The 13,902-nt window shown below is 41.9% G+C and overlaps 1 protein-coding gene across 1 annotated transcript; it reads left to right on the plus strand.

Annotated features, from left to right (window-relative positions):
- The first annotated feature begins 658 nt into the window (after positions 1-658).
- On the plus strand, positions 659-13,656 carry LOC102300908 (NACHT, LRR and PYD domains-containing protein 1). Its single transcript, XM_005949205.3, has 15 exons — positions 659-694; positions 2,680-2,792; positions 2,885-3,058; positions 5,345-5,518; positions 5,900-5,946; positions 6,056-6,588; positions 6,677-6,717; positions 6,929-6,960; positions 7,072-7,136; positions 7,428-7,477; positions 8,572-8,786; positions 9,973-10,241; positions 10,960-11,073; positions 11,166-11,307; positions 11,862-13,656. Exons 1-15 carry the CDS (start codon positions 659-661, stop codon positions 12,170-12,172), a joined length of 2,316 nt encoding a protein of 771 aa, XP_005949267.3. The 3' UTR covers positions 12,173-13,656.
- The last annotated feature ends 246 nt before the right edge of the window (positions 13,657-13,902 follow it).

Raw genomic sequence — 13,902 nt, forward strand, 5'->3', positions numbered from 1 at the left:
AATAGATCAACAATCAACGATGGCAGAACAACAGTGAATCAATGTTATTTCAATGTCAGTGTCAGGTTTCATCAGTATTTCAATGTTGTTTCAACATTGGTTTTGTGTTGACGTTTCAATCCTGACGATTCTGATGGTTCAGATGGAAAATCAACATCTGTTCAATGTCTCCTTGCTATCTGGGTAGGGACTAGTAAAGCGCTATATAAATACAGGCCATTTGCTTTCCTAAAACATTTTTTTCTGCATTTGGTATAAAACAGACTCCAATTTGGACAATCTCAGGGTGCCTCCCCACCGGAGAGGTGACATTCAATGTCCCAATTGTCCGTCTGGATAGCCATGACTACCACCCAACACACAATAATGTCATGAAAGCATCATTTTAAAAAGGGCTATGCAAACATGGCCAATAACTTTCATTCTAATGATGTGCTAAATGATTTGGGCACAAAACAAACACTAACACTAACTAGCTAGCAAGATTATAAACCTGGTGCTAAAGTAAGAGAAGCCACTAAATCAGTTTGAATAAGAGTAAACATTTACTCACCAAGTCAGTGTATCAGGTAAAGATCCACAGCAATGACAATAATAATATCTTGAGCTGACGCTTCTCCAGGTTTGATCAACATATTCCATAACAAATGCTGCCACCATGAACATGCAGACTGATCCGCGAGGGAGGAGGATGGTACTGACATGGCATTTTCAAAACACATCTTTCATCCTTCCGCCCTGAGAAGCAAAACTTCCATCTTACTTAGTTTTTCTAAGTTAAGACAACTCAAATAAATTGAGTTTATCAGTGTTTTTGCATAAAAAGTACTGGTAACTTATTTAAATCTAGTTCTAATAACAAATTGATAAAAACTGAGTTCAGCCTATTTAATATTTTTAATTAAACACAATATTATATTTTACAGTGTACATGTAAATGGAGAGTCCTCTTCACCCACTAAGGTCAATTATGGTGTTCCACAGGGTTTGGTGCTAGGACCAATTCTGTTTACATTATACATGCTTACCTTAGGCAGTATCATTGGAAGACATAGCATACATTTTCACTGCTATGCAGATGACACCCAGCTCTATCTGTCCATGAAGCCAGATAACACACACCAATTAGTTAAACTGCAGGAATGTCTTAAAGACATAAAGACCTGGATGGCCGCTAACTTTCTGCTTCTTAATTCAGATAAAACTGAGGTTATTGTACTTCGGCCCTGAAAATCTTAGAAATATGGTATCTAACCAGATTCTTACTCTGGATGGCATTACCTTGGCCTCCAGTAACGCTGTGAGGAACCTTGGAGTCATTTTTGACCAGGATCATGTCCTTCAACGCACATATTAAACAAATATGTAAGACTGCTTTCTTCCATTTGCGCAACATCTCTAAATTAGAAATATCCTGTCTCAGAGTGAGCTGAAAAACTAGTTCATGCATTTATTACTTCCAGGCTGGACTACTGTAATTCATTATTATCAGGATGTCCAAAAAACTCGTGAAAAGCCTTCAGCTAATCCAAAATGCTGCAGCAAGAGTACTGACAGGGACTAGAAAGAGAGAGCATATTTCTCCTGTTTTGGCTTCCCTTCATTGGCTTCCTGTTAAATCCAGAATTGAATTCAAAATCCTGCTCCTCACATACAAGGTCTTAAATAATCAGGCCCCATCTTATCTTAATGACCTTGTAGTACCATATCACCCTATTAGAGCACTTCGCTCTCGCTCTGCAGGCCTACTTGTTGTTCCTAGAGTATTTAAAAGTAGAATGGGAGGCAGAGCCTTCAGTTTTCAGGCCCCTCTTCTGTGGAACCAGCTTCCAGTTTGGATTCAGGAGACAGACACTATCTCTACTTTCAAGATTAGGCTTCAAACTTTCCTTTTTGCTAAAGCATATAGTTAGGGCTGGACCAGGTGACCCTGAATCCTCCCTTAGTTATGCTGCAATAGACGTAGGCTGCCGGGGATTCCCATGATGCATTGAGTTTTTCCTTTCCAGTCACCTTTCTCACTCACTATGTGTTAACAGACCTCTCTGCATTGAATCATATCTGTTATTAACCTCTGTCTCTCTTCCACAGCATGTCTTTATCCTGTCTTCCTTCTCTCACCCCAACCGGTCGCAGCAGATGGCCCCGCCCCTCCCTGAGCCTGGTTCTGCCGGAGGTTTCTTCCTGTTAAAAGGGAGTTTGGGGCGATTGTGGCTCAAGAGTTGGGAGTTCGCCTTGTAATTGGAAGGTTGCCGGTTCGAGCCCCGGCTCGACAGTCTCGGTCGTTGTGTCCTTGGGCAAGACACTTCACCCGTTGCCTACTGGTGGTGGTCAGAGGGCCCGGTGGCGCCAGTGTCCGGCAGCCTCGCCTCTGTCAGTGCGCCCCAGGGTGGCTGTGGCTACAATGTAGCTTGCCATCACCAGTGTGTGAATGTGTGTGTGAATGGGTGGATGACTGGATGTGTAAAGCTCTTTGGGGTCCTTAGGGACTAGTAAAGTGCTATACAAATACAAGCCATTTACCATTTTTCCTTCCCACTGTCACCAAAGTGCTTGCTCATAGGGGGTCATATTATTGTTGGGCTTTTCTCTGTATCTACTGTACAATATAAAGCGCCTTGAGGCGACATTCGTTGTGATTTGGCGCTACATAAATAAAATTGAATTGAATAGATCTAGGATCAACTCTTATTTTCAGAAGACCTGGAGGTGTTTGACCTGAAGAAACACACTGCTTCAGAGAAGACTTTTCTGAGGTTGTTGCCATGGGTAAAAACTTCCAACAAATCTCTGTAAGTGTGTAGAGACACACCTCAACATTGTTGCTTTAACTGTTTAGATATGGAATTGAAAAAAACCCTGAACATTTTCATTCGCAATTTAGGCTGGGTGGGTGTAACCTCTCAGAGAGAAGCTGTCAAGCTTTGTCCTCGGCTCTTGACACGGAGTCATGCAGCCTGAGAGAGCTGAACCTGAGTAACAACGACCTACAGGATTCAGGAATAAAGTTTCTGTCTGCTGGTCTGGCAAGTCCACACTGTAAACTGGAAACTCTCAGGTCAATACACACTGCACGTCTTAGAACAGACATGATGTACAGTATTTTTCTGCACTATAAGATGGACCTAAAGTTGTTACATTTTCACAAAAATCGACAGTGCACCATATAATCCAGTGCGCCTTATGTATGAATACCCATTGTGCTTACTGACCTCGAACCGATTTTATGTGGTACACAGTGCTCAAAAATCGGTCAAAAATGTTTTAGTACATCTTTGGTAAGCTATGAAGCTGCACCGCTTGATGGATAGTCAGAGCAATATGGCTACTGTAGTGAGGAGCCTTGCAGAGTAATCTGGGTCCATGAATACTAACTTGAGTGACTGTACCTGGCGAGGCTCCATATTAAAAATGGAGATGAAGATAAAGAGTTCCAAGACCTGTAAAGGCAATAGAATATGTGCAAGAAACACTTACCCCCGCAGCTGTGACTTTTTATTCTAGTTTTCGTTTCTTCTATGTCTACTGATTTATAAGTCTTTTTCTGTGCTCTGTATAATCTGTCTTGTCCTGTGTTTTACTTTGAGTTATGCCACTGCTTTAGTGTCTCCCTGTGTTCCGTGTCTCCTCAGGTATTTCATGTCTGTATGTTCAATGTCCTAATTGGCAGGTTTGTGTTTCCATGTTCAGTGTGTTTAGTTTTGCTTCCCCTGTGGTGTCATGTTCATTTGTGTCAGCTGTGTTTCCCCAGGTGTTTCTACTTCCCTCATTACCCTTCTGTGTATTTAAGTCCTCTGTCTTCCTCTGTTCAGTCTCAGGTCATCTGTTTGTCTCGCTACATGCTTCTGTGAGTCTCGGCTCTTCATGTCTCAGGTTTTCCCTCCAGCTCCTGTTCATGTTCTGATTATCTCACGTTATAGTTTTTCATGTTCCTCTGCAGGCCATGTTCATGTCACATTTTTCATGTTTTATTTTTAGTTTTTCTCTAGTTTGCCATGTTTTTGTTTTGACATTAGCCCAAATAAATGCTCACTTTTTGTTATACTTCATTTTTCTCCCATGCCTGTGCTTTGCTCCACACCTCAAAACACACCAGCCTGCCTGTCACACCAGCTGTGACAGGAGGATAGAAAATAAGTACTTTATATGACATTTTTGTGTCCATGAACCAGCATAATCTTGTAGCTATTAAGCAGAGTTGGGAGGAAGAAACTGTTATTTTTTTTTAAAGTAAGTAGAGGTAATATGCATTGAAGCTAATTTTACTACAAATTCATACACATAGAGGGAGTTTAAGTGGACTATAATATTAAGCTTTTTCAGAACTCCAAAAATCAAAGATGAACCTAAATAATCCCGGCTCATGCTGGAGAAAGTGTGGCATTCAAATAACAGCTCACACTCATGTATTTTGGTCATGCGCCAAACTTACTGCAATCTGAAGGGATTGATGCTGTCAAAGCAGTTTTTAAAGTTAACATATCACCAGATCTCAGCTGGGTCTCATATCAAACGGGCTAGAGGGATGAACTAAGATCTGCCTCCTTAATCTGTTACTCACTTCTATCACCCAGTCACACAAACATTGTTTAACACTTGCATTGACACACTTTAATTTTCATGGATGGGCTCAGTACCTTGTCCAAAGATACTTTGAGATTGAGAAGCACGGAGCAAACCAGTGACCCTCTGACTGGTAGTAAGCTGCTTCCTGAGCCACAGTCTGCCCAGGACAATTATATTACTATTTGATTGCCTTGGAATTTGATTACGAAACAGGCCACCAAGCTCAAATCTGGCTCATCTTCAAGGAGAATCATCGCGGCTGATTTACCTATTGCTAGCATTCACTCTATTATTTAAGGGTTTCCATCTTACACTGACAAGGCACAGCCAGTGAAGTAGCAGTTTACCTCAGTACCTCACCAACATTCAAAAGGAGTTAAATAATGCCAAGGAGCAGGACTGTTCCGTTCCTGTAGACGGCAATGATTATCGATTTTATTCTAGCTTCATGAACCTCACAATTATCCCTCTTTACTGTTCAAGAAATGGAAACAACTGTGAACAACTACCAACAAGCTCCTGCAGTTCAGTTAACCACAAAACCAAACAGAAATAATGGAGATGGGAGTCAAATGTATGCCGGTGCGCTGCTCTTTAAAACGTGTCTGTGGTTTTAAACAGTTTGCTGCCTGCTAATGCAACCCCACACGCGGACCAGTAATGTGCTTTGATTTAAGTGTTTGTATTAGTAAAACACACCATAAGTATTTTTCAAAGTAACTTCTGACACATTAAAACAAGAAACCCATGATGCAGTGAGTGTGTTGTGTCTCTGTAGTCTATCAGGGTGTCTGATCACAGAGAAAGGCTGTTGTTCTCTGGCCTCAGCTCTGAGCTCCAACCCCTCCCATTTGAGAGAGCTGGACCTGAGCTACAACCATCCAGGAGCCTCAGGAACGACGGTGCTGTCAGCTGGACTGAAGGATCCATGCTGGAGACTGGACACTCTCAAGTATGTAGAGTCCTAAGTGAACCTGTCCTTTCCTCAGGTCCTGAACCAAAGTCTTCATGAGCCATCTGATTAGTTGACAACCCGTTTTACCTTCCAAGCCCTAGTGATGTTATGAAAGGCAGAATAAATCATTCCTGAAGGTTAATTGTCAGTTTAGCCTGGAAAGGAGCGACCACAGCACAATATTTTAGAGATACTTTACTTAAGTGTACCTGTCCAGTTGTTGAAAATATTGCAAAACTTAATTTAGTCTAAGATGGAATTAAAAAACCCCAAACTAAAGTGACATTCATCTTAGATTCAACTTTAATTTAGGTTTATTATTTCAACACAATGTCCATGTGTGCATGCTGCAACAAGCTGTGCTCCTCCTCCTTTCAGGGTGGAGCCTGCTGGAGTCCAATGGTTGATACCAGGCCTGAGGAAGTGTAAGTGTGTTTTTCATGTGATTCATGAAAACAAAGCAGCACACATTCAACCATCTTCAATGAACAGATGATGGATCAATAACTGCAGCTGTATTATACTTTCACTCAGATTTCTGTGAACTCAACATCGACACAAACACAGCGTACAGAAACCTCAAACTGTCTGATAGAAACAGGAAGGTGACATACATGGAAGGCGATAAACCGTATCCGGATCATCCAGACAGATTCGAATGGTGCACTCAGCTGCTGTGTAGAAATGGTCTGACTGGTCGCTGTTACTGGGAGGTGGAGTGGAGTGGAGACATTTTTATTTCATTGAGTTACAGAGGAATCGGAAGGAGAGGATTCAGTAAAGTCTGTGTGTTTGGATGGAATGACCAGTCGTGGAGTTTGAACTGCTCTGATGATGGTTGTTATTCTGTGTGGCACAATGACAGAGGAACTACGATCTCCTCCTCCTCCACCTCGGTCTCTCACAGAGTAGGGGTGTATGTGGACTGTCCTGCTGGCACTCTGTCCTTCTACAGTGTCTCCCCTGACACTCTGATCCACCTCCACACCTTTAACACCACATTCACTGAAACTCTGTATCCTGGATTTGGATTCTGGTCATTTGGTTCTTCAGTGTCTCTGTGTGCAGTTGAGTATCACTGGTCTCTTCCTGTTATAGAAACACTTACTTATTGTGTAGAGTTTCTTGCTGATTTTGTTCCCATATCCACGTCAGGATGCCAGAAAAAGACAGCTGACCGAAAAACCTTCACACAGGTATCAAATTATTAAATGCAGTAAAACTGAACCTGAGACTAGATTATGTCATAACTTACTTCAGTTGAAAGTTTAGCTCATTCTGGTTAGTTACAGCTTAATACACCAGTATACAGCAAAGAAAGGATGTACTCTTTGTATGATGTCCAAGGGGGCAGACTAACCCATAAACTGGATCTACAGAAACAGTTACTATTGTTTGTCTCTGTAGGATTGAAGGGTTCACGATGATTAAAGCTTCCTGTGAGTACTCAGACTTAGAAGTATTTTCCTGGAAAGTTTTCAAAAATGTTAACAAGCCAGGTTTAAATTGCCCAAACCTACTGACATCTGCTGCTGATCTTTTGTCTTTAGGTGTTTCCAGTGTAAAAGCAGACACACAGCCTGGTTTGTCAGAGGATAACACAAAGATGATCGAGGTGAGTTTCCAGATATTTAAGGACTCTAAAACACAGATTTAATAAATATCTGTTGTAGGCTGGTACTTTTTCAACTCTTTGTACAACAAACTGTCAGCACAGAAACGGATTCATCATTTCATATGAGAACTTTGTGCTGTATCCAAGCTTTGTACTCATTCCCAGCAAATAGTAATTTGTAATTTTTTGACAGTTTTGTACCCTTTCAGGTACATATTGTTGATGTGATTCACGACCTAGCTTTCTTCTCCAAGTATATGTTCCTGAAACCTCTAATGTTACTTCTTTCAGTCCAGTTTCACACCTGAGGTGTACGGTGAATCTGCACACATCTTTTACAGGTAATCCTGCACAAGTCTGCATGTAACAAATCTGAAGCTCATCAGACCTCAGACTATGTCTTCCTCCTCCCGTCTCCACAGTTTCCTTCTATTGGGGTTAAACTGTGACGGTTGTTATCCTATGAGTTCTCCTTTGTATATGACTTCTTGTATTCTGAGTTCTGTTTTTGTATTCTAGTTTTGAGGGTTTTTTTCTGTGTCTAGTTCTTAGGTTTAGTTCTGTGCCCAGTCTGTTTCCCGTTTTACTTTGAAGGTCAACATATTCTGTTTTGCTTCCTCCCAAACTCGTCTTTGTATTTAGTGTCTGCATGTGTTCCCATTCAGTGTCGCGTCATCCCTCATTCTGGCCTGTGTGTTTTGGTTCTGTTTCAGTTTGTAGCCCTTCTAGTTTTTTTTCGGTTTTCAACTTATGACTCCAATAAAGCAGGGGTCCTTGAGTTTAAGTTCTGCCTCCAGGAGTCTGCATATTGGGTCCTTTTCCTGCCTGCCTGCACACAGCCATGACATAAACATTGATTTGAAAGCTAGAAGTGCTTTCATGTATTTAAGTGTGGGAGGCTTAGCAGTTTGTTATCTCTCCGATGAATTTACCAACAGGACTGGAAACAGAGAGGATTTTTTATTGGGATTATATTTTTTCCTTTATCTCTTTTCTTGAAGATAAACAATAAAACCCAGAAAACAATGATAACAGGTGGCCAGGTAACAGGAGCACTGGGAGCTGTAACCCTGAACGTGGAAGAGTGACTCCAGTAGCTTTAAGGACAGAGTCAGAGGTGTCAGTCACACAGGCCTGCAGATCGGTTGGTTAGCTTGTAAAGTCCACCAACAACTAAAAAACTGAAAGTTAAGTTTTCATTCACAAGATGGTTTGTATCAGGGAATATAGCAGATAAATTAGCTAACAGTTGTAGACCTAGCTGGTTGGAAACAGGAACACAGGAAGATTTTTAAACAAATGGGTTATAACATAAAAAAGTAGGAAGCAAATAATAACAAAGGAACAAACTATATATGACCTTATTTATTCATATGCAGATATCTGTTTGTTTTAACAGGTTTTAACATGGTCACTCATCTCTGCATTGCTTCAGTTTCAGGTGTCCTGGTCAAGGTGTGTTCCAGTGTACTCTGACTGGACTCGTGTTTGATATCAGTCAGCAGGCAGAGCTTCTGTACAAGACCGTCCAATGGGATGAGAAACTCCTTCAGCAATCCAATAAGATGGCTGCAGGCCCACTGTTTAACATTAAGAGTTCAAAGGATGCAGTCCGTCAGCTCCACCTACCACACTGTGTACCAAAGGATGGTGAGCAAAGCACTCCTCATGTGGGGATGCTAACGCCCCTACAGGCTGCAGAAATCTTCCTACTGACTGCCATAATGATCACTGAGACCCTGTTAATGTCAGAGCTCAAAAGGAGACTCTTGGTTAATGTAGACTTAGAAAGAGAGAGCATTTTTCTCCTAAATTGGCTTCCCTTCATTGGCTCCGTGTTAAATCCAGAATTCAAAATCATGCTCCCCACATTCAAGGTCTTGAATAATCAGGCCTCATCTTATCTTAATGACCTTATAGTACCATATCATCCCATGGTACAGCCACTTTGCTCTCACACTGCAGCCTTACTTGTTGTCCCTACCCAGACCGTCACTGACCCACCGTCATGCTGAATGAGGATGTCGGTCCCTCAGGCCCCCATGTTTCTTACTGGTCAGAGACTTTAACACCAGTGGCCTGCTGGAGGTCATTTTGTAGCTCTGGCAATGCTCGTCCTATTCCTCTTTGCACAAAGGAGAAGATACTGGTCCCGCTATTGGGTTAAGGCCATCTACGGCCATCTCCAGCTCTACTAGAGTAACTGCCTATACTTGGATTAAAATCCACAGTGTACTTTTAAAAGCAAAATCAGTCACCTCTGCATATCACATAAGTGGTGCGTTTAAATATTCTCCAGAAGCCTCTCCCCCGTAGTCTGTCTGATATCTCTGTGTTGGTGTTGATAATAACGTTTGCCCAGGATAGGTATTGCAGCTGAACAATCACATTGTTGCGTTGTTGTAGCTTTGGGAAGTAGAAGGAAAAATTTATATTTATAATTACTTGTATTATCAAGTTAGTTTTCCTTTTCCAAATTTAGGTTACTTCTGCTAGTTTGTTAGTGACAGCATTTGATGGCATAAGCTAACTTCTTAGCTAATGTCAACTGAATGCTCAGACAATGTGAGTGGTCAATAGTGATTTTGATCCTGGACCATCATTGTTATGATGATGGAGGAACACCAACACAGGGACATCAGTCTGTGTTCTCCCCACAGAGGTCCTACCTGGTAGAAATGAAGGAGACTCACTTGTGTCTCTGCAACAGGGTTTGATCCATTGCCTGACCCAGGACACCATTTGAAGTGTTTTCTTTGTAAAATCAGATTCACACTGTCATTGTAATGAGGTTTTGGGAGTCGAAGAGATATCTGCTGGCTCTTTGTTTTCACAGCTCTGCTTTCCAACTGTCTGTCTGTCGTCCACATCTCTGATGGGGAAATGAACGTCCTCAAGCCCCTAAAGATCACAGACACTCATGTGATTGTGGAATTTCCTCACCTCTCTTCCTTTGGACTCGTGTGGGACATAATAAGGAGGTTTTGGAACAAGGAGAAACCAGTTTTGGGCCAAGTTTTGTTGTTCCTCCGTCTGCCAAACCCGAAAACACAGAAGCAAAACCTCAATGTGTTTCTCTTGCCAAGCAACATCCCAGTGGAAGAGGTAAAGGTCTAGGAAAGGTTATACCTTTACCTTCAGTATTAACTAATTTTATCTTTCTCGGAGCTTGTCCATCTTCTGTTACTTGGGTCAAGTCAGGTTCAGAGACAGCAGAAAATACAAGTTATTCCAGGTTTCCTTCTCTTCAGAAGAATCTTCCACCTCTTCCAGGGGATCTTGGGGAGGTCCCAGACCGACTGGGACTATATATCTTGTATGGATGTTGTACTTCATGAAGGTGGTTTAAGTAATACTAGGGTGCATTACAATGGGAATTTATGATAAAGAACTAACCTGCTCTAGAGGAGGTTACATTTGAGTGGAAGAAAACTCAAACCTCATTCTGCCCCTTACCATCGAATTCAGCATCATTTGTGGGTGAACTGAGCATTTGTGGCTTCATGCAATCTCCAGTCACTAGGAAAACTATGTATTCCCCAACTGGTTGGTGAATGTTTGTTAGAGGTTGCTGGGTATCCCTAGTGGGAAATCAGTTGCAAAGAGGGTGAAACATGGAAAAGAGACTGTTAGTCTTAAAGTAAGAACGTTTCCTTATCACTGCATCCAGTGCAGTTCAGAGGGAGAAGATTGTCGGTTTACTTTATAATTATACTCTTTCTTTATAATTTCACCGCCTCTTAAAGAGCAGTTTTCTTCACATGTATATTTCATCATGAGGTCATTTAAAATTACTCTAGAAATAAACTTGTCATATTTTAAGGTAAGGATGAAACACAGATATTCTGACTACATCCCGGTGCCTTCCAACTGTGAATTCTTCAAAGATTGCATATACACAGTTCTGTGTCCAGTCGCCTGTAGAATCCAGCCTGAGGTGAGTAATTCATCTCTCTGTGGTGGAGCCCTTTGACACGCTTCCATCAGAGGACTCTGGATATGATGGAGACACTTGCACTGTGTTTGCAGGAGGAAAAATTTCACCTGGATTTTGGACCAAACTACCACCCAACATTTGAGATCCGCCTTCCTGCAAACACTGAAGAAGTATCGATAACAGTCAAGGACCAAATGCAGACAGATGTCTGGAGGCGGGACATTGATCTGAGCGGTAACATCACTACACCTGACACTCGATCAGAAATGATGAGAAACGGTGGTCCGTGGTAGCTTTTGAGTAATGACCAAGGATCACCCGCAAGTTTTCTTCCTCCTTCATTCTCCTCTTCTTCTTCTTTCGGCTGTTCTGTTTAGGATCATTTGCCACCATCTCTTCCTATTCCAGCATCCTCTAAACCTGTGCATGTCCTTCTTCACTCCTTCCTTCTGCCTGCAGTTTCATCTTCATTCTCCACCCTCCCTCCTCTGCACATGCTCAGACCATCTCAACCTCTCTGACTCTCAGCTGTCCCTCTGATGGACTTGTTTCCATCCTGCTCACTGAGGCCCTGAGCACCCCCAGCTCGGCCTCCTGTCCTGTGTTCATTAAATTGTATCTACTCATTTTGAATTTGTCTCCAGCCACGTGATTCATGCTATTACTGACAGAGTGTCTGAAGCTCAGCGACATTCAGTGCTGATTAATTACCAGCAGAGATTCTCTCGATTTTTTGAAGCTGATTATTCTGCTATGAAGAAATCTACAAATTTTCTCTATTCCCTCAGATGTTGTTCAGACCAGAGACAATCGGTTGAGGCTGCAGAGCCTCCCACCAGACAAGCATTTGCTCTTCATTCGGAAGCAGTTTGTGGATCAAGTGTCGGATTCGAATTTGAACCAGCTGCTGGACAGCCTGTTCCAACAGGGAATCATAAATATGGAAGAAATGGATTCAGCCAGAATCAAACCCAGAGCTGACCGAGCTCGGGATGTGATCGATGTGGTGCGAAATAAAGGAGAAGAAGCCAGCTCATCCCTGATTGATGGCCTCCGTGAGTTGGATCCATACTTTTCTGAAACCCTGCATGTGAGCTGAGACGGAGCTTCAGCTATGTCCACACAGGAAGCTTTGAAACTGATGGTCACTGCCACACATCATAGCTAAGAAAAGATTATCTCAGGACCCGGCTGCTTGCCTGTGTTTTTTTTTTTTTGGGGGGGGGGTTGTCCTTTTTTTTGTTGCCCACAGATGCTTGAAGTTGCTGAATCTTACTGACTCGTGGTCGCTGGGCGCCATGCCACTGCGAATCACTTCCTGTGCGGATGGCATGTGACTGTAACATCATGATGGCAGCTAATAACTTCAATGTAAACTACGTCATGAAGGTTACCAGCAACACAAAGATGCCGAAACACCAGAATCTCTGCTTTACTCTGGCACCTCCTTCCTGATGACATCACCCAGGTTGTAAAATACAGTGACCTCCAATTGGTTGACGACCAACGTGTATATTTGAATGTTGAAATTTAAAGTGCATCAGTTTCTTAAAAGTAACTGAATACCCTGGAAACGCCTTACATCGTTCAGATATTTGAACTGTCGTTTGTGAAAACTTGTATTATATAAAATATAAGTAGTTACATTTCTACTTTTATATTGATTTATTGATTTGATGATGGGGTTTTATTTTTCTGCTTCACTTTTAGTAAATAAATCTAAATTATGGTGAGAAGCATGGCAGCCAAACTTGTGCTCTGACATGTTGACCAAGTTCAGATTCACCAATGACTCCGCTGAACCGACTGGGCTTCAGGTTGTTAACAGTGATGTTCATTGATGTTCACTGAGCAGAGGAAAGTTTATTGTCTTCTGGCTTAGTTAAAAAACTGAATGAATTCTTGTAAAGTACTTTGAGAGATCTGGGAGTTACAAGGATGCCAAAATTTTGGCTGGTAAATCAAATGAAAATGACTCCATGAACCAACAAACCCGCAGAGAGGAGATGGTCCTGCTTCCACAATGTGAGGCGAGTGCACAAGTGTGAACGTGGGCCTGATATTAGCACCATGCTCTTCTCACACTGATTGTTATAACTCAAAAGTGTTATTGGAAGTGGCTGAGGATGCATCATTTTAACCACTTCTTAATAAATATCGACTGCTGTAGGAGGTCTGCCCAATCTTGAAAAGGTATTACTAGGTCATCCATCTTCCATCTGTCTTCTGTGGTACGTGCCTCAGCTCTCTCAAACTAAAAGTTATCCTTTTTTTCTTCAAAGGACAGTTTTATTCGCCTACAAACTTTTGATCTCATTGAACTAAAGTTATGAAAATGGCTTCTTTAGTTCTGATGCAGTCATTAGATCAGACAATAAAGACCAGCCGTAGTTTCCCACATTCAGTACAGGGACGCTCATATCGGTGTTAGTGGACCGGACTCAGATAAAACTGACATTATTGACCAGAAAAAGAGAGCAGATTTCTCCTATATTGGCTTCCCTTCATTGGCTCCCTATTAAATCGAGAAATCTCTACTTTTAAGATTAGGCTTCAAACTTTCCATTTTTCTAAAGCATATAGTTAGGACTGGATCAGATGACCCTGAATCCTCCCTTAGTTATGCTGCAATAGGTCTAGGCTGCTGGGGGATTCCCATGATGCAGTGGGTGTTTCTTCTTCACTCATTGTGTCTTAATAGACCTCTCTGCATTGAATCATACTTGTTATTAATCTCTGGCTCTCTTCCACAGAATGTCTTTATCCTGTCTTCCTCCCCTCAATCAGTTGGTTTCTTCTTACTGTTAAAAGGAAGTTTTTCTTTCCCAC

Source organism: Haplochromis burtoni, unplaced genomic scaffold, assembly GCF_018398535.1.
Source record: "Haplochromis burtoni strain Fernald_Lab_line unplaced genomic scaffold, NCSU_Asbu1 Contig_630, whole genome shotgun sequence".
Taxonomy (NCBI): domain Eukaryota; kingdom Metazoa; phylum Chordata; class Actinopteri; order Cichliformes; family Cichlidae; genus Haplochromis; species Haplochromis burtoni.